This window comes from Microtus ochrogaster, chromosome 8, assembly GCF_000317375.1.
Source record: "Microtus ochrogaster isolate Prairie Vole_2 chromosome 8, MicOch1.0, whole genome shotgun sequence".
NCBI classification, from domain to species: domain Eukaryota; kingdom Metazoa; phylum Chordata; class Mammalia; order Rodentia; family Cricetidae; genus Microtus; species Microtus ochrogaster.
This window is the reverse complement of record NC_022015.1, coordinates 33759457-33779469: the sequence shown is the minus strand read 5'-3', so window position 1 is coordinate 33779469 and position 20013 is coordinate 33759457. Positions and strand designations below refer to the sequence as shown.

General features: G+C 54.4%; 2 protein-coding genes across 2 annotated transcripts in view; both read right to left on the bottom strand.

Annotated features, from left to right (window-relative positions):
* Positions 1–2312, bottom strand: part of Pkp3 (plakophilin 3) — a 10274-nt gene extending 7962 nt beyond the window's left edge. The window contains exons 1-2 of the mRNA XM_005351493.2: positions 2202–2312; positions 546–741 (exon numbers count right to left, since the gene is read on the bottom strand). Of these exons, the coding sequence (XP_005351550.1) occupies positions 546–741; positions 2202–2312 (307 nt within the window). The remainder of the gene's footprint in view (positions 1–545; positions 742–2201) is intronic.
* Positions 2313–8470: 6158 nt separating this feature from the next.
* Positions 8471–19563, bottom strand: B4galnt4 (beta-1,4-N-acetyl-galactosaminyltransferase 4). Its single transcript, XM_005351492.2, has 20 exons — positions 19088–19563; positions 16520–16623; positions 16133–16228; positions 15947–16042; positions 15771–15861; positions 15594–15694; positions 15375–15442; positions 15096–15174; positions 13593–13659; positions 13355–13489; positions 13156–13265; positions 12976–13076; positions 12789–12889; positions 11829–12717; positions 10192–10475; positions 9914–10067; positions 9732–9804; positions 9485–9638; positions 9069–9195; positions 8471–8872 (listed from the first exon to the last, which is right to left on the bottom strand). The coding sequence occupies exons 1-20, from the start codon at positions 19236–19238 to the stop codon at positions 8749–8751; spliced, it is 3105 nt and encodes a 1034-aa protein (XP_005351549.1). The 5' UTR covers positions 19239–19563; the 3' UTR covers positions 8471–8748.
* Between the last annotated feature and the right edge of the window lie 450 nt (positions 19564–20013).

Genomic DNA, 20013 nt, shown 5'->3' with positions numbered 1-20013 from the left:
GCAAGCCCCTGAAGAGAACCCTACAGGCTATTCTCACAGAGTATCTGGGTCACTCCTGGTAGGCCCAGTTCTGTAATTCCTCAGGGAGCCCCTGCTCCAGACAGACCTGGGCTCTATCCAGGGCTCTATCCAGGATTATTGGTCTCTCATACTACTGTTCTTCTCAATCCCGTCTAGTTAGCACCTTGGCCCCTCTATCTGAGACCTCAAGAGAGCCCGGTTTCTGTGGTGATGGGAGGGGTTGCCAACAGGTGTTGTTGTCCTCCTTGTTGTCTTCCCAACTTAGGGGAGTGGGTGGGCCCAGCCATGGACCCCTGTCCTGGCTGGGGAGGAGGGATGCCCCACCCAGGCTGCTCCCCATGCCTGCTGGGGCGGGGCAGTGACTCAGAGCAGGCCTCAGTGAGGTGAGTCAAGGCCTGAACCCCGAGCTTGTATGGCCTCTGCCCCTGGCACCGCCACCGCTGCCCTGGCCACCTGTACCTGTCACTGTCACCACTACCCCCTTTATCACCTCTCTGTTGCCCCCCATGCCCCAGTTGGCCTACCTCTGGCGGTCTCGACGGCGCCATCAAGCTCAGTAGACCCATTGTGCCGCGACTGCTGGCCCAACTGCAGGAGGCGGGCTCGGACTTGCTCCTGGACTCGGGCGGCTCGAAGCCTATCAGCCTCCGGCCCCTCAGCACCCCGGCGATCCAGCTGCAGGTCCGAGGGCAGCGCCAGGGAGCAAACACCAGCCTCAGGCTGCAGGGCAGACAGCAGGAAGTTACCCTCCTGCATAGTGACAGGGGCAACTAGCCACCCCACCTGTCCTGGGCCTCTTCCCGGTCTTGTCCCTCAAGGCCCGGTTCCAGAAGTCTCTTCCTGGCTGGCTCTCTTAGACAGACGCCCGCCCAGCCCAGAGCTTGGCTGGGGGCGGGGACACCTGGGCCAGGTGGGAGGGAGGGGCCTCTGCCTGCTTAAGGTGGAATTTGGGCGGAAGAACAGGCCCAGCGCGTCCTCGAGTCACGGCCCGGCCTTCTCTCTTGTCCTATCCCAGAACGGGGCCGCAGTGACTTGGGTTCTACTTGCTCTCAGCCTTCCAAGCCCAGACCAAGCCCCGTGGGTGCCAGCGCTCTAAGAACGAGAATAGGACACGGAGCCTGTAGGGGCCTGTCACTCAAAGCCATATGAGAAGGGGTGTCCCAGCCTGGGGGTTGGGAGCTCTGTAGCATCAAAGACCAGGCAGCCTCCAAGACATCTGGGACTGGGCTTGGTGAGGTCCAGGCAGGGTTGGCATCCAGAGAGAGTTTCATGTTTATAGAGTCCTGGTAAGGATAAAGAACTTGAGTGCTGGGGTTTTAAGGGCAAAAGCAGCCCCATGATGACCCTAGACCTGGACCTGACAACTCAGTAAGACTGACCAGTGAGGTAGACAAATGTCCACCTCGTGACCTGCAAACCTAGAAACTCACTTAGACTCCACCTCTACAGAGTCTTCAGAAGGGCTGCCTGGCCCTCTCTGGCACCTCTCCCCAGCTTCTGCCCCCCAGGCCTGGGGTGGGAGGCCCGTTCCCAACAAATGAGTCAGGGCAGGCAGGCGGAGCCGCCCTAAGGGGTTGACTCAGAGGGGCCTAGGCTCATGTCAGCACCTGCCAGGCTGGGGGGGCCAGGAGGCTGGGGGGGAGGGCTGGACTAGAGAAAATGGGAGGGCTGGAAATGAGGGGCATCAGTGCTTGTCCCTAGAAGGTCTCCCAAGCACCCCTGCCAGGTAGACCAGCTTGTGAGTTAGGCTTGGCATCCAGGCAGATTGGGGGGGTTAAAGGAAAAAGCTGGGAGCTGGAGTAGAGGGACGAGCTGCCTCTGCATGCCCCGTGTGCTTCCCGAAAGCATTCCTGCGATTATTTCCTAAGGCTCTGTCTTTTCTAGAACCTAGTCCCTGGGCTCAGTCTGAGCTCTCTCTCCCACACCGGGCACTCATCCTTGAGTCCTGGCCCCTTAAAGACATTTGCTTTCACGGGGTGACTAGGAGCAGAAGCCTGGAAGTGGGAAGTGTTCAGAGAAAATAGCATCAGGGCAAAGCCAGGGTGAGTAGGAAGGGATGGAGGGTGGGAGTCAGAGGCCAGAGGTTGCTGGGGAGATAGCGTGGAGGGTGAAGCCCCTCCAGGATAGAGTCTGGCTTGGGTCTACGGGTCATGGGTGGAGGCCAGGGCTGGGCAACCTACCTTGCTTCTGGTCTGGATCCCACTGGCCCCTTGGCTCATTCTGGAGGCCACCGATGTAGGACAACTCCTCCTGGGCTCCATCTGGGTCCGAGATTCTGTGGTGGGCTCCATCAGGGCCCAGCTCCTGTGGGCAACAGCTTCTGTTTGGAGATGGTACCGTGGGGGCACCCGAGGGTGGGGTGGGAACGTTGCACGCCCATCTCATCAGACCGGTTGCTTCCCTGGGAGACGTGTTTCGTGTGGAAAAATCCTGGGAGACAAGTTTGTGCGGCGCCTTGAGGCCTGGAGGCACACGCCTGATCTGAAGAGGCCCGCCCTGTATGTGCTAGGTCCACCCAGAGCCCCACAGCAGCCAGGCTGGGGGGCAGAGGGGACAAAGGGTTCCAGGAGAGTGCTAAGCGGAGGGCCATAATTACACACGGCTGCAGGGGGCTTAGGTGTGGCTGTAGCCAGATAAGAAGGTACCTGATGAGCATGAATGGCAACTGAACGGAAGGCCAGAGTCGGCTTTGGGGGTCCACTTGGCGGAGTGCTGTAGGTACCCCAGTTGTGATGTGGGGACTGAGAGCTGTATCCACCTTTTTAGGGCTCAGTGTCCCTGAAAAGCTTGGAATCTGGGTACTTCCTTTAATGGCTATCTGGCTTCGGGGATCAGTAATGTTCAGGGAGACTGTTCCTCTCTCAGCCCCATGTTTAGATCTGTATTTGACCCCTGTGTCCAGTGTCCCCTCAGCTGTGAGTGTCCCTCTTCCTTTTCTTGGAGAGAGGCTGGGGAGGATGCAGTGGGGCTTCCAGGAGGAGGTGGACTGATACAGAAAGTAAGTTTACTCAAGGCGCGTAGAGATGGATGGTTGCGTTTCTGCTATAATCAGGCCTAGAACCTCGAACTCAGGATCATGAAGAGTGATTATGAAGACAGAGGATGGGCTGTCACCTTTCTGCCACTCTCCCAGTGGCTGTTACCTCCCAAGAAGAGTGAAAATCATGGGTGGGGCGGGAGAAGTTCCTAAATGGAGGAGGAGTGGGAGAATTTTGCACTTGAGGAAAGAGCTGGGGGAGGGACACTGGGTGAGCGGGTGAGCGTATGGGCTGGGAGACTGTGGGTAGTACAAGGGCGAGGGAATTGGCTTACTAAGAACAGTGTTGGGATAGTAACAGCAGGATCTTCCAGACGCAAATGTCATGTGTATGCTGGGGCACAGACAGGTTAAGGAGGTTCCGGGTGCTCATGAAGCCCGAGGGGCAGGGTGAGGGCATGCCAGCACTGCTTTGGTATGAGTTGATGAACTAGCCGGGTGCAGGAACCTGAGCTGAGACCAGTGGTGCACATCCTTGTGCTGGTGGTGTCCAGGAGTCTGAGGTCATCATGCCTGCCCAAAGACTGCCTCTTTCACAAAGCCTACCCAGACTTGCCCCATGGATGGCACTCTATGCCTTCCCAGACATTATGCTCCCCTATCCCATCCTGGGCCCATGGCCATGCTGGTTTCATCATCACTGCCCATGCTCCAATCTCAGACTTACACCCCGAGGGTGGAAGTTAGCTGAGGAGTTCCAGTCCAGGTCACCAACACGTGTGGGAACATGTCCACCTGCCTGTCAGTCCATCCACATGAATCCATTCATTGTTCAAGTTCACCTTAGCCTGTGCACCAGGCACTTCTGGGAGAGGCTCGTGTGACACCCAGGACTCCTGGCCTTGCAGCGATAACAGCAGTGCAGTCTGTGGCAGAGCAAAGTACCAAAGACATCAGTACGGTAATAAGGTAAAAAAATGGGAGGTCCTGTGCTTGTGCACATATGTGTGCATGCATGTGCGAGTGTGTGCATGAGTGTGTGTATGTTTCTGTGTGTGTGTGCAGTTAGCCTTTGCAGGGAAGGAATTCGGAGAGAAAAGATGCGGGTGGCATCCTGCAGAAGGTGTGGTGATGGGAAGTACTGCCGCATGGCAGTGAGTTGTCCCTAGAGTGTGGCTAATGCTGGCCCCTAAATGATGATGCACCAGGCAGGGTGATGAATTCTTTGTTCATACTCTGCCCTTAATCTCACAAAAACTCCAGGAGAGTGGAGCTATGACTACCTCCACTTATAGATGGTGAAACCGAGGCTCCATAAGATTAAATGAGTTTCCATAAAGTGCATAAATGGTACAGCAAGTCACAATCTGTTTCAGGGTTTCTCTGTGTAGCTCTGGCTGCCCTAGAACTCTCTATGTAGACCAGGCTGGCTTTGGACTCACAGAAATTTTCCTGCCTCTGCTTCTTTAAAGATGGGAATAAAGACATGTCCCATCACAAGCAGCATCTAGAGACATTTCCAACTTTGAGTAGCAGCAGAACGGGGGTGATTGGGGTGTGGCTTACTGACAAAATGGGGTCTTGTTAGATTTGTTGATAGTCATCTCTGTCTGGGCCACTTCCTAGACACTTCCTCCAAGGGGACAGTCTGTTTCTCTTAGTGGTGGGGTTTTAGCCCGTCTTGAAGACTGCTTCTCTGGTTCTGTGAATCCCCTCCTGAGGCTACTGCTTCTGTGGAGCTCTTGGCTAGCCCTAGTGCTCACCTGTGACTCACTTTGAGACAGGGTCTCTTTACATACCCTGGCTGTCCTGGTCTTACTTTGTAGACCAAGCGAGATCCACCTGCCTGTCTCCAGAGTGCTGGGACTAAAGGCATGCAGTACCTTGCCCAACCACTTGAGGCCCTCTCATCTAGATAGGATTTATCAGAGATCTTGCTGAGTTCCACAGCGCCTACCTCCCAGGTTAGCAGAGCCTTCCACCACCCTGCCTTTTGCTGTGGAGGTCTCCCTGGAAATCTAGCCGCTTCATTTGCATATGTACTCATCACTCAGGGTTCCTTTGACTCTGGTCTTTATTTACTTTGGGGAAGTTTTCATTTGTTTTATCTCTGTCACCTTGCTTGGTTGTGGTTTCCCTATTTGTGCTTTGTCAACTACTGTCTTTTCCTGGGCCACTTTTGTCGTTTTCTTTTTTCTTTCTTTTCTTCTTCTTCTCCTTTTCCTTCTCCTCCTTCTTTTGGTTTTGTGAGACAGGGTTTCGCTGAAGTTTTTGAAGCTTGTCCTGGAACTAGGCTGGCCTCGAACTCACAGAGATCCGCCTGCTTCTGCCTCCTGGGTGCTGGGATTAAAGGCGTGCACTACCACCACCCAGCTTGTTGTTCTTTTCTGTATTTGAGGCAGGATCTTATTATAGAGTTCTAGTTGGCTAGAACTCACTCTGTAGACCAGGCTGGCTTCTAACTTGTGGTCATCCTCCTGCCTCAGCCTCCTAAATCCTGGAATTACAACTGTGTGCTACTATATCTGGTTCTTTATCTGTGTTATTTAGCATTTCATTCTGTATGATGTTCGTTTGTTCTTTCTTTCTTACTTATTTTGGTTTTTCGGGATGAGGTTTCTCTGTGTCACCATTCTGGCTGTCCTGAAACTCACTCTGTAGACCAGGCTGGCCTTGAACTCACAAAGATCTGCCTGTCTCTACCTCCCGAGTGCTGGGATCAAAGACGTGTGCCATCACTGCCCAGCTGTTCTTCCTTTTTTTTAAAAAAAAAATTTTATTTATTTATTTATTATGTATACAACATTCTGCCTCCATGTATGCCCGCATGCCAGAAGAGGGCGCCAGATCTCATTACAGATGGTTGTGAACCACCACGTGGTTGCTGGGAATTGAATTCAGGACCTCTGAAAGAGCAGCTAGTGCTCTTAACCTCTGAGCCATCTCTCCAGCCCTCTTCCTTTCTTTTTTAATTGATAGTTTTGTGCGGGTTCTGGGGATAAATTTCAGGGATTTTTGTATGCCAGTGAAACATTCTAGCACTCAGATCCCAAATACTAAAGTGGCTTTTATTTTTGCAAAGATCTTATTTAACTTTTTACATTTTTCTACCTAAGTGCCAGCCATAATTTCTATTTTCATTGTTTTCATCATCAGTTTTCTAAATTTTCCTCAAATATTTGCTTGTTCTCCCGCCCAGAGGGCCAGGAAGGCCTTTGCAGGATTGCTCGTCCTGCCTACCACAAATGCAGTACCACTCAGATGTGCTACTTTCTTTTCTGGCCTTATTCCTTACAACACTTGCCTTTAACTGACACGATGATGTCAGACATTGTACTAGCATGTCTGTTTGGTGCAGCACCCAACAGCCCTACCCACTACTGTGCTAGGATGTAAGTCCTCCAAGGAGGAGTCCTGCCCTCTGGCTGGTGCTCATTGAAAACACCTTAACATATCAGGGCAAGGTAGCTCACACCTTTGGTCCCAGCACTGGGAGGCAGAGGCAGGTAGCTCTTCCTGAGTTAGAGGTCAGCCTGGCCTACATTTTAAGAATCAGGACAGTCAGTCAGGGCTATGTAGAGAGACCCTGGTTGGGCGGTAGGGAGAGAGAGAGAGAGAAAGAGAGAGAGAGAGAACAGCCTGCTGGCACAGACTTCTAAAATTAATAGATTAATCTGCTTCACTTTCCTTTTACTTATGGCTTTTCCCCTTTCCTTATCTTTTAACTATGTTTCTTTGTTTCTTTGTTTCTTTGTTTCTTTGTTTCTTTCTCTCTCTCTCTCTCTCTCTCTCTCTCTCTCTTTCTTTCTTTCTTTCTTTCTTTCTTTCTTTCTTTCTTTCTTTCTTTTCTTGAGATGGTGTTTCTCAGTGTAGCCTTGGCTGTCCAGGAACTTGCTCTGTAGACCAGGCTGGCCTTGAACTCACACAGATCCGCCTGCCTCTGCCTCTGCCTCCCGAGTGCTGGGATTAAAGGTGTGTGCCACCCTGCCACTGGGCCAACGATGTTTCTTTTTTGGTATTCTCCACCCCACTTTGACACAGTCTTGCTATAGTCAATGTTGGCCTCAAACTTGAAACCTTCCTGCTTAGCCTCCTGAGTGATGGGGCTTGTCTGCATGCATGGTTTGGTTTTTGTTGTGTTGTTTTAATTTTAAAGGCTTTTATTTTTATTTATGCGAATGTGTGTATGCCATCTGTGTGCCGGTGTTCACAGAGACCAGAGGAGAATGTTGGGTCCCCTAAATCTGAAAGTTACAAGCAATTGTGAACTGCCTGATATGAACGCCAGGTTCTAACTCAGGTTCTCTGGAAGAGCAGCGGTGCCTAAGTGCTGAGCTGTCTTTCCAGCTCACATTTTGTGTGCATGTGCTCATGAGTGTGCATGTATTGTACCACGTGTGTGCAGGTCTGGTGTGTGCGGAGATCAGAAGACGGTGTTGGATCCCTTGGAACTGGAGTCCTGGACGGTTGGGAGGCACCATGCAAACTGGGAACTGAATTCTAGCTTCTGCAAGAGCAGATTTGCCAAGCCAGCTCTCCAGCAGAGCCCACGTCATTTTTTTTTCCAAAAGAGGAGGTTCTTTTCTTTAACTTGCGATATTTTTTTTTTAATGTATTTGTGTGCGATGGCATGCTATGGAGGCCAGAGGACAACTTGTAGGAGGCTAGTTCTATTATGTGGTTCCTTGGGTCATCAGATTCAGCTGCTGATTCATCCTGCCAGCCCTGGTAGCATGCTGCCTTCTTCTTTATTTTCTGAGATAGGGTCTCATTATGTATTTGGGCCACAGATTTTGTTACAGTCTTTCTTCCAAATGCTGGGATTAAAGGTGTATGCCACCATGTCTGGCTGTAGCACATTTTCTTTTAATTTTTCTTTAAGGCTTAATACACACAGACATGTACACACACACATATGATGAGTGTTTTGCCTACACATATGTGTGTGTCCCAGGTGACCTATCAATAGGGTGTTGGATCCCTGGGACCAGGGTTAGGTTTAATTGTGAGACACCATGTGGGTGCTGGAAACTAACCCCAAGTCCTCTGCAAGAGCAGCGAGTGCTCTTAGCCACTGAGCCATCTCTTCAGGCCCCAGGACACGTATTCTTAAATCCAATGCTTTTCTTGTAAAACATCTGTAAGAAGGGGCACTTCATCTGAACTAGACATAGAGAAGGCCACGTGGGGCTTTGGAGTGTCTGCTCTGGTTGTGTGGGTCCTCTCCTGTGGAGTGACAGATAAAGGTCATGCTAGAGACTTGGTGTCTCCGCATATGCTGGCTCAGCGACAGTTCCTGTGTGGGAAGGTCTCATGCAATGTCTGCTCTGAGCAGCCAGACTCCACAGAAACCAGGTGGAAACACAGAAGCTAAAGGCAGGAAGTGGGTGTGGGAGGGGAGGATGCATTGCCCACAGCCGCTCTGGTAACCAGGGCTCTGCCTCACAAGAGAAGAGTCACAGAGAACAAGTCAGAACTAAAAAAAATATTTCATTTCATTCTGAATAAAAAACAGAACAGACAGAACTCTTGTAAATTCTGAAAACAATGTCATTGCTACGGAAAATTTCACAGAAATCATCAGGGAGTATGGGGACCAAGGTACCAGCCCTGCCATGAAGGCTGCCTATCCAGAGTCACAGAGGAGGTGTTGAGGGGCCAGCACAGGTGGTGGCAGAGCCTAAATCAGGCACAGGGTGCAGCGTCTAGCTGCTGTCTCAGAGCCCAGTGACGCGAGGGCTGCCGGGTCTTCAGGATCGCTGCGTGCGGGCACCTTTGCGGCTGCGTGTGGCCCACATGCCCCGCTTTGAATGGTAGTGGTGGTAGAAGTGCCGTAGTCGAAGCCTCTCCACCTCCAGCCCTGCCTGCAGGACCCTGGGATGGGTGGGTGGCAAAATCAAAGCCCTGGTTCTCTGCTGGGGCTCAGGGCTGCCCTGAGACTGGAGAAGCCCGGAGGTGGGAAGGGTTCTTGGGAGTGGGGCAGGTGGAAGGGTTTTGTGATCCTGTCAGGGTCAGTTTAGCATTGGAGGAAGAGGAGAGGTCTCAGTGTGAGGTAGGGGAGGGCAGTCACCTGTCCAGAAGTTCCCAGTCCTCGCCTCCCCATTGGTCACGGAACTCCTCAGTGTTCATGCCTCCTACCCGGTCAAAGTCCGACTTAAAGATCCCGAAGAGGCCGAATCCGTTCACTTCCCAGTAACCTTGAGGTGGGGAGGGTGATCATCCTTAACATTCTCTCCCGAGGAGGACTCGAGGACCTCGGGAGGAATTCCAAGAAGCCTCCTCATTTTGGAGACTCTTAGAGGGGTTGGTATTTGATCATAACCCACAAACTCCTAAGTCCACAGAGGAAAGGGTCTTATGACCCTGCACTTCTGGGTCCTATGAGCTATTGCTAGGGTCCCTAGGCTTACCCGGGAGGTTAGGCTTGGATTTTTGCCCTGGTGGTTTTGAGAAACTGGAGTTCCTGGGGAACACGAAGGTCCTTACCGTGTGGGTCCCACGGTGAACTCCCACAGCCCAGACGCATGACCACAGGGGCGAAGGCCAGCTTGCCCTCCACACAGTGCTTGCGGATGCTGTCCAGGATGTTGGGTGGGAAGTGGATGTGCAGGTCACAGAGGAAAACGATGCTGCTGGGGTCCTGTAGGTTGGGAGGTCTGAGCCCTGCCCACCTCCCCAAGGTGTGCTCAGCACCCTCATTCCTTTCCCCTAAGCCCTTGACTGGCCCACAGACCTCCACTGCATCCACTCCAGTTTGCAAGCCTGCAGAGCGTTCAAAGTTTCCAGTTCGTCTCAGGTACTGGTACCTGGGGAAATGAAGGAATCACAGGAACCAAGGGTAGATGGTATCAGGACAACCCACCTCCCACAAGAGGAGATTTGACCTCACTAGGTGCTGGTGGTAACCGTCATTACCGAGGTAGCTTAGCTGCACGCAAGGCCCGCTCCACATCCATGTCCTCGCTCTCAAAGTCCACTAAGATGATATTGAAGTGCGAGTCCCCCGTATGCACATGCAGCGCGGTCATATCTGACAGGAACTGCACTACCCAGCGAGCCTGATTCTTTACTGAAAGAGGGGGGTGCCACTGAGCTAGCATGACTGGATAGCATGGTTTCCCATTTGGAAGATCCCCTTCAGTCACCCATGCCCATGGCGTTAGCCTCCCCCTCCCCGCTTGAAGCGCACATACCTGGCACAATGAAGTGAACCATGACATCCTGTCGCCAAGCCAGATGCAATGGCCGGCAGAGCTCTGGGCGACTGTCTGGTGGGATGGAGGCGGCAAGAGGGGGTTCAGGACTTTCTCCATCCTCATCCCCAATGCGTGCTCCAGGCAATCGCAGGAAGACATATTCTGATAGGCGCTGGCGGCCGCCTCCGCGCTCTTGCAATTCCAATTCCAGGAGGAAGCGGCTTCCTCGTGCGGAGTCACGGCGCTTCTCCACGTTCACGATGCGCAGAAGCGAGAAGCGCCTGCGGGGCAGGGCTGATTAGCCAAAGACCGTAATTCCACTTAAATCCTCCCACGTCCCACTTCACCCCCAAGAACCACGCAACCACGCTCCTCGGACTAAATAGCAACTGTAACCCACTAGGTAGTTCCCAGACACAGGCTGACCTTCCCACATTTCACCTACACCCCGCCCCCCCCCCCCCCAGCAGCAGGAAGGAGGAGGGAAGGGTACACTAGGACCGTGCTGTGAGCCCAGGATTGTCAGGTTCTCCCAGATGATTTACTATGCCTAAGTTTCTTTGCTGTTTCAATCCTCTTCTGCTGTGGGTAGCCTTCTACAGAGCCCCCAGAGGAGGATGTCAGTCCTCCCTGGCCGGGCCCCACCTCCAGCAGGCCCCTCCATTTTGTCTCAGGCAATTATTCTCAGGCCTCAAGCTATTCATTCATTCTGCTTCCTATCTTCTGGCGACAGCCAGTGCTTCTACAGGAACCCATCAGCCAGTGTGACTCAACCGCACCCAACACAGGAACCTCTGCCCCCACAACCAAACACGCTAGGTTACTCCTTGGGGCTACCACACCCTAGGACCCAGATGTGCAAAAGTGAGGTCATGCCTTGACCACTCAGGGTGGACAGTCTGTCCCCACAGGCTGCTTTCGGGAAATCTGTCCTTTGAACCACCAATGGTGGGAGGGTCTTAGGCCACCTCCTCACTGCCCTACTTTAGGACTGTCGCGCTCTTGTCCTCTGGAGCAGCAGGACAACCCCTGCCCTGTTCAAAACTTCCTGGTGAGCCTGGCTCTTTCTAACCATCGGCTGGACACCTTGTCTTGATGACCCTGTATTCATCCAGGTCCACAGAAGGTTCTACCTTTCCTCTAGGCTGACACTGTACAGAACAGACTCTCGTGAGAACTCCCTCAAAGAAAAATTATGGCCATAGGCTCTCTCAAAACGGGGTGGAAACAACTTGGAATCCTAAGACCTAACAGGCCAAGGGGGATCAGTAACAGGGGTCCTGGGCTCTCCCCCTTGAGTTAGACATAGTCCCCTAGACCCTTCAAAACTCTACAAGGAGAGGCTTGGCGGTCCTGAGCTTGGCCCTTCAGTGTCTCTTGTCCCTAAAAAGGCTCTCTCACGGCCTGGCTAACCCTGGCAGTTCATCTTAGAGTTTCGGTCCAAGACGACGGACTTGGTGCTTGGCAGTAAAGGGATATGAAGCCAGTCTGGAGTGAGGCTCCAGAGAGCCCTTCAACCTGGGTAAGACACTCATCACTGGAGAGGGAAAGGGGGATCAGAGAGCTGCTGAGAGCCAAGAAAGGTCTGGGATTCCCGCAGGGAACACCACGCCCTCTCGCAACCTGCCCCGTACCCGCCATGGCGTGCATTGAGTCGCTCCATGTACTGAGCCACCACATCCACTGCCTCAGCCTCGGGAAGCTGCAGGTTCCCTGACACGTTGCAGCGCAGGTCATTCCAGTCAGAGCGCAGCAGCTCGAAGTCCATGGCGCCCACACTGAATGTGCGCTGCCAGTCGATGGCATCCTCACGCCAGCGACCCAGCAGCCGCCCAGCGGCCTGCTCCTCCTCTTCCTCACTGTCTTCTGATGTGGCCTCATCACCAGGGGCCCCATCATCCTCCCCTTCTTCACCCTCTCCAGGCAGCTGTGGCCTAGACACCTGAGACAAACTCATGAACGAGGTCACAGGCTGTGTTTCCACGGAGGAGTTCAAGTCCACTGTGGGCACCGTGAGTCCCTGTCCATGCACTTGACCCTCCTGGCCTCTCTGGGTGGTCTGTGCCCTGACTGGGGGCTTTAGTTCTGTGACCTTGGAGCCACTGGTCCTATAGCCCTGGGTCCGAGGTGGGTGTGGGGGCACCCGCAGCTGCACTCGGGGCAGAGGCTTGGGGCGCAGGAAGACGCCAGGGAAGGGTGGCCAAGGTGAGTCTCTCAGTGCTTTCGGAGAAGACCGCTGTCCAGGCCGCACTCTGGTCACGTACACCTTTGAGGGAGACTTCTCCACAGTTCGGGGAGGTGGAGCTCTCCCTAAGAAGAGGGGCAGGGGGCGTGGGGCCCAATTCAGTGCCCGGGAGTGTCTGGGGGTCTGCTCATCCAGCGGACTGGTCGTAGGTGGGGTAGGGGTGGCTGTAGTTCCAGCGGAGGTCGTCGGGGTGGGTGTCTTGTGGCTCTGTCGTGGGGACGCATCAGTGGGCTCTAGACTGTCTAACAGTCCCTGCTCGTCCTCATCATCCAGGAAGTCTGCAGAGAGTGTCTGGTAAGTGGAGAATCTGGCAGAAGGGCTGGGAGGGCAGCAGGAATGGGGCACTCACCATCGGGGTTGAGGAAGAGGAAGGCTCTACGCTGAACTTCTTCTTCCTCATCTTCCTCTCCTTCCTCCTTGTCCATCTTCATGTATTTATAGAACCCAAACCTGAAGGAGAAAGGGCATCAAAGACCTTCTTCACGGCGGCTCCTTCTCCTCACTTCTGATAGGACAATACCCCACCCCCAACCTACCTTTCCAGGTAGAGCGGGGACTCGCGGTAGAAGCACTTGTTGTCTGTCTCCATGTGAGTGAGACGGGTGTGGTCGTTGGGATAGATGAAGGACAGGTACACCTACGAGCAGAACCAAGAGCTTAGGGGTAGGGCTTGGGGAAACCGTCGCTTTAGGAAGCCTCTCTCACTGGGTACTTACAAACTGTAGTCCTTGGTATCGGGCTATGGGAAAATCCTTGAGGACGTAGGTAGGCGCATAGGCACAAGGCTCCAGTACATTTTCTAGGCTCAGAGGTTCCATCCGAGGAGCTATTTAAAAAAAAGGGGGGGGGGGACATCACTTGGTGGCCTGGCCTCACTGCACTCCATCCTCACCCTCTCCTGGAGCCTCCTCTTACTGAGGAAGAAGGTGTCCCGGGGGTCTGGCTGCAGCATGTCGGCGCTGGGTTCCTTGTTTGGTGGGTATCCCCCTACATGGCTGGCTGGAGACTGAGGCACGTGGGTCACGTGGTCCATCTTCAGTGATGACTCATCTGAGAGCAGAAGGATGTCTGGAGCTTCAGCCTACCCTTCACCATCCCCATGCTGAGCCCAGCAGAACCCAGCCATTCCCCTGAGGAAGGACCCAGCCCGCACCTGTGTACAGGGAAATGTGAGCCGAGCCAATGATCTCGAACTTCAGACCAGGCAGGAAAGCTCGCCACTGGGGGTGTGGGGATAGGAAAGAGGTTGGGTCGTGGTAGGTGGCCTTCCTTAGTTCAGGGGTGAGGGACTAGAGAGTGAAATCCTCAAAGGATGGAAGAAGCTTGGTGGGTAGAGAGGGAGGGAGGGGCTTAAGGGAGAGGCACCTGACAGACGCCCCACAAAGTTGAAGGGTTCAAGGGGCAGATCCAGACCCCATCCAGCTTCATCCCCTCCTTATGATCCCATTTTTCCTCTGGTTTTGCATGTTGCCTTCCTGAAGTCCCAGACCTAGGACCTGCCACCTGATGGGCTCCCCATGCCCCAGCTCCCGAGTCTCCTGGCAGATGTGTTCTTTTCACCTCTGTTAATCTAGGGCTCCTGGGGGACTCACTCTGCACTTCTGTTGCTAGCTTGTCCTAAGGGTACCAAGACTTCTGCTTCCCTAGGACCATCAAAACCCCGTCTCCACTCTACTGAGTTGGGATGGCATGTAATATCCTATGGCATGGAGGCTGAGAAAGAACCCCCATTCCTACTATAGTTCCTGTACCTCATCCTCCAGGCTCTTTTGTCCTGCTGCGGAACCCTTCTCCTACCTCCCAGCTCCCTGCCTTTCTTCCCTGTGATGGCTGATCCTGATTTTCAACCTGACAGCATCTAGAATCACTGGAGACACACCTCTGGGCATGTCTGTGAGGGATTGTCTAGGTGAGGTTAACTGGGGGGAAGACCTACCCTAAAATGTGGGCAGTACCACTCCATGGACTGTGGTCCAAAACTGAATAGAAAGGAGAAAGTGAGCTGAGCATCAGCATGAATCTCTCTGTTCCAGACTGCAGATGTGATGTCACCAGCTACCTCAAGGTGCCTGCTGCCATGGCCCCCCTCCCATGATGGACTGAACCCTCAAACTGTGAGCCAAAACAAACTCTTCCTTAATCTGTTTCTCATCAAGTACTTTGTTACAGTGATAGTCACGGCAGTAAGAAGATAACAGCACACTTTCCGAGGCTCTATCTCTCAGCCTCCCCTTGTTCCCGAGGCCAGGGTGCTTCCTGGGATGCAAACCTCACTGTCCCACTCCCAGACAGTCTGAGCCGCTCAGTACAGCATTGCGGGTATAGCCTGATCTGGTTACCAGATTCTTGGCGTCTCAGAAGATGCTAGAAAATGGGGCCAGTTCTCCAGATATAGAATTTACACGCTATGCTTCCTGCTGTACACTTTCTCCCCCACGTGTCCTGGTGAAGGGCCACTTGTCAGTGCAGTCCCTCTAACAGCCAGCAGGCACAACGTGCCCTCCTGACCTTGGCCCACGCCCGGGAACAACTGCTAGGCTGGAAATCCCTTTGGGCTATGGACCAACCTACAGTACCTGTCCAATAAGGACATGGGAAGTGGATGGGAGGAAAGCTATGGTCTTTGGAGCTCCTTCAGAGGGCAGGTCACACTCACACCCACTTCCACATGGTCTGAGCCCTTGTCATCTTGCTTGTGAAGCAGTTCAAAGTAGTATCTCCGGGAGGCCATGAGCCTGTGGACATAAGGAGCCGGGGTTGTCTCCCACCAGACAGATTAAGAGCCTGGAGAGCAGGGAAAGAATCTTACATCCCTCTGGGATGGTCGGTCCCTCAGGAGGATGATACTTGTGTAAGACGGGCAAGGGCGATACCCAGCCTCCCTCACGTGCCAACACAAGCGCGCACATTTGATAATGCACCCTCAGCTACTCACCGTCGTGGCTTAGACACCTGGGAACTGAACTTGGTGAATTCTCCAGGCGCTGTCCACTCAGAGCCAGTCTAGGGGTGAAACAAGCAGGGCAGAGGAGGGATCACATTTTCCTTGTGGGCAGCTGAGACATTCGGTCTGTATTTGCAAGAGGTCGCAGGAGACCCGCTGAAGTTAGATGTGGTGCCGATAGAGGAGCTAGGGCAAGAGGGCAGAACCTACCTTGCCTACAAAGGCTACAAGCTGGGCAGCCGCTGGGCTCTCATCCAAGCTCAGCCAGAACTCAGAGTTGTCATCCGAAGCCACGGAGAACTGAATGTCTCCTAGTCGACGGGACAGAGGTTCAGGAAACTGGACTGTTCAAAGACACCTTGTCCCTGGCATACCCCACCTACTCACCGTCTCTGGCTGGGTGGATGAAGCCGAAAATCCGGAGTCCATAGTTCTTCCACTTAGGGGACACGGCTAACTTTGTCACAGTAGTGCGAGTCTGCCGGCAGTGCAACAACCATTGACTGGCTGCTCCCTGCACGCCGTGCCCACTGTGCCCACCCATCCTTCCCTGAGGTACTCACATGAGGAAAGAGTGGGAAGTGCAGGTTCCTTCTCAAGTGGCCCACAGCACCTCCACACCAGTCCTCAAATACGTGCAGGTTCACCTGTCCCTTGAACTAGGGGCCAGAGGAGACTTTAGCTGTTATACAGCCTGCTTCACCCCCTTCCCAACCCAGCCCAGCCCAGCCCAGCCCAATAGAGCTCACTTCTTCCCGCCATGGAGGTGTCTGGTGGGTGAGGTTCAGTGGTGGCGGCTTCCTAGCTCCTCCATGAAACAGCATGTTTGGGACCCGCCCCTCAGGCTGCAGGAAAGGGTAGCCATGTCAGAGTTCTAAAGGCAGGAAGTAGCACTACTGCACAGTCCATCTAGGGACACACAGCAAAGCAGAACGTCATGGTCCCTAAGTACTCTCCACAGACACCCTCAGCCAGTGTGCCTAGGCAGATAGGATGCATTGACAGGAGGCACAACACAAGCAGATCAGCCACCACTAACCAGGCACAGCATCCAGGCTGGGATGCTAACACTTACATACGACCCATCCAAAAGAGGAGTGGCCTCTTGTGCATAGCCTTTTCTGGCCACTGCTTACCACCTGCTCCTCTTCATGACTTTCACTGGAGTCCTCCGCCCTCTGCGTGGATGATACCGCTCGGACACCCCTGCCGTCTGTCACCCCAGTCAGCTTCTCACCATCTGCAGATAGCATGGGAAGTGTGTCAGGTCCCAGACTCTAAGGTCAGCATCTTTATGGCTGGGTCAGCTGGAGTGGTAGGGGCAGGAAGAATTGCTGAAGCTCCTGCACTCCTGCTCATTCAATCTGGGGCCCTTCCAGAACCCACCGTGGGTGGGCAGTGCAAAGAGTCCTTCACCAGTTCTTCTCTGGTCCCGGGACTATATACACACTCACCCCAATCTGGTGATCCTCCAAATGGCTTTGCCTTGGGAAGAACTGCAGATGGCCTAGCACCTTCGATGCCTTTCCTATGTGCTAGGGTACTTGCCTCCTGACTCTCCCCAGATCTATGTGAAGACACGTCCACAACTGCCCTTCCAGTTTGGGGAAGACCACCCCAGTACCTTATTTTGTCCCACTTCCTGGACCTTCTCCCTAAGCTGCGTGCCCACTGCATTGGTGAGTGTCCACTCTTCTGGATTTGAGTCTTCAAAGGCAGGAGGATTCACTTTATCCCAGTCCTGTCCCTCCTGGTGCTCCCAGGGAGAGACACCGGATCCAGGAATCCTTCCTGTTTCAAACCATGCTTTGCGTGCACATCGGTGCCTCAGTGCAGATCTCAGAAGCCAGGCTCTTGTACAGGTATGGCTGATACCAAATGGGACTGAACTATCTCGAGGTGAGGGGCTGTCTGTGTGCTCTTCCCTTGAAATCTCTCTGGTACCTCTCGCTTGCTCACATTCTAGATCCTATCCTGACCAGCCAGGAAGTAAGCAACCAAGACTTGCATGGTCAAATTCCCAGAGCCTGGCCTGGATACCACAGCCCATCGAGCTAAGTGCAGGCATCTGGAGTTCATTGGGGAACCCTGTAGTAGGGTCTCAGCCCAGGCTACCATTACTATCTTGCAGCAGCTAAGCCTCAGCACAGAGGGTGTGCATCAGGCTTCTGCCCCAACCCCACTTGGAGAAATCTGGAAGCATAGGCTGCTGGACACACACTGAATGCTGCCTGCACTGAAGACGGACTATACCGTCAGGAAAACCGTAAGCACACACAGCTTCTCATAAGCCTCGCAGTGCCTGGGATCCCAGGTGACCAGACAGGAGATGGGACTTCAGTCGAGAGTAAAGTATGTACGGCTGGGGCCCCTTCTGTGCGGCCCAGGCTGCTTCTAGCTGTGCCACTGGGCAGCACTCATCTCCAGGATCCAGAACAGATCCTACCCATCTAGGAGGAATCAAATCCAGATGCCCTAATGAGCCAACTTTCAGCGGCGGGGCTCCCTGTCTTCACCTCTTCCTGGTTGGCCTCAGTCAGAATCAAATTGCTCAGTAAGTCAGCCAGGAGGAAAGGAGGCCTATGGCTGTTGAGAAACCCACAAGGGGAGCTGATGGGGGCTGGGTCTATTGGGTACTAGGTCAGCTCTGGGTCCAGACCTATTAGCTCACAGCTGAGGCGAGGCTTCTCTTAGGGATAGAGTTGTGCCAAGATATCTTGAAGCTGTCACAGTTATAGGTACATGGATTGGAATGTCCCACAGACTTTCTTTGGGGCTGGGATGGGTCTCAGGGCCTTGGCTCGGGATCTGGCGGAAGACAGATGGAAACAGGTGCCCAGGGACTTGAGGAGGCAGAGGGCCTTCTGCAGATAGGAGACAGGAGCAGGGCTGAACAGGGAGTTTTCGGATCCATCAGGTGGGGTGGACCAGGATGTCATAAGTCAGTGTGCTGCTCTGATCTCTCAGAGGGGAGATACTTGCTCCCTTCCTCAGCTCAACAGCCGCCGTCACAAGGGTCAGAGCCAGCCTGGCTGGGCTATATGCAGCTTGGTTGGAATTCTCAGACCCAGTCCCTGGTCTTTTTCTACCTAGCTGTCATTGATACCCACCCTGCTCTGGAGCTTTTCCACCAGAGTTTGGGTCAATGGCCACCAACTCCATAGGTTCTCCCCTGCTTCTAGCCCACAAGGCTCGCCAGGCCCGAGCTGCTTTGTGCATCCCCTACCGACTCTTAAATGTGTAGACTACAAGCATTTACTCAAGTTAGCATTGGTCCCTAGCACACAGACGTCTCAGTCCAGTCACAGGTGTAGCCAGGGTTTCCAACTGTTTTGGTCACTCTAGGCAGCTGGATCCCTCAACGCCACCCTTACCGCCCCCCTCCCCCAGTAGACAAGGAAACTGAGGCCCTGCTAAGTAGGCAACGGCCTGGCAGGCCTCTTGGCTAAGGGTACGGGTGCCTGCAGGAGCCCACCGTTAACTCTATCAACACTGGATCAAAGCCGGATTCCAGAGTCCGAAAAGGTTAGGGATGCGCCCCAAGTGGGTCCCCGGCGTTACTGCTGACGTCACTGGGAGTCCTGCCGAACAGAGCCGCGACCCCTCCCCCAATATAGCGGAGCTGGGATGAGGAAGACAGCGGTGGGCTCTGGGCAGTCAGACCCCCGCGCCTTGGAGGCCCGGGCCCTCACGCCCTCGCGTACCTCGCCCGTAGCCCAGCCGCTGGCGCAGAGCGCGACCCGGGCGCACCAGGCTCCGGTGCACGTACGTGAGCCACGCGGCGCAGGTGAGCAGCAGCAACAGCAGCAGCAGCTTCATCTGCTTGCGGACCTTCTTCACCGGGAACCACGGCATCGCGGCTCCACACTCAGGGGCGTCGCTGCGGCCCCCCGGCCCCGCCTGCACAGTCCCACATCCCCCGGCCCACCCTGCTGCGCTCAGCGCCTGCAGCCCCGCATGGCCCTTTGTCCGCTGCCGGGGCTACGGGATTTTGTCGCGACGCCCGGGCTGCTCGGGCCGCGGTCGGGGTGGGCGGTGGGAGCGGCTCCTCGAAGCGCTCCCCCGCCCGCCCCTCCCGGCTGCTCACGCTCCTCTGGCCGCCGCCGCGGGACCGAGCAGCATCCAAGCTGCGGTGCTACCCACCGTGAAACAGGACCGGCGGCCGCGTGGCCCGAGCCAATCGGCCGCGGCCAGCCCGTGCACAACCAATCCGTGATGCTCAGAGGCGGGGCGGCGCGTTAGGGTGTGCCGGTGGTCCTCACGACGCGCGCACTCACCTGGTCTGTGCCGGCCGCGCGCCCGGGGATGCGGGGGTTGAGGGGACCGAATTTGCGGTGAGGGAAACCAGGGACGTTTGGGAGAGGGATGTAAGAGGTCGTTGTCACGGTGGAGGCCATGGCTGGGGCTAGCGGTGCTGCGGGAAGCCGGCTGTGTGTCTGTGAAAACCTTAGGGATAAAGAGCACGCAGAGAAAGCTTGCAGACCAAAGAGGAGCTCAGCCTAGCTCTCAGTGGGACTTGAACCAGGCTGGGATGTTTAGCTGTGATGGAGGACAGGTGGGTGGAGGGTGGTTCTGTCGGGATCACTTCGGTTGTGCACTCCATTTGCTTTCTTGCTGGCGCATCTAAGCC

What these genes read in the sequence shown, in the direction of transcription:
- B4galnt4 (XM_005351492.2), bottom strand. Translation starts at nt 19,238, where the DNA reads ATGCCGTGGTTCCCGGTGAAGAAGGTCCGCAAGCAGATGAAGCTGCTG. An exon ending in TCACATTTCCCTGTACACAG is followed by an intron (nt 13,490 to 13,592) that starts GTGCGGGCTGGG and finishes TTCTGCTCTCAG; the next exon opens with ATGAGTCATCACTGAAGATG. An exon ending in CTGGAGTGGATGCAGTGGAG is followed by an intron (nt 9,639 to 9,731) that starts GTCTGTGGGCCA and finishes CCCAACCTACAG; the next exon opens with GACCCCAGCAGCATCGTTTT.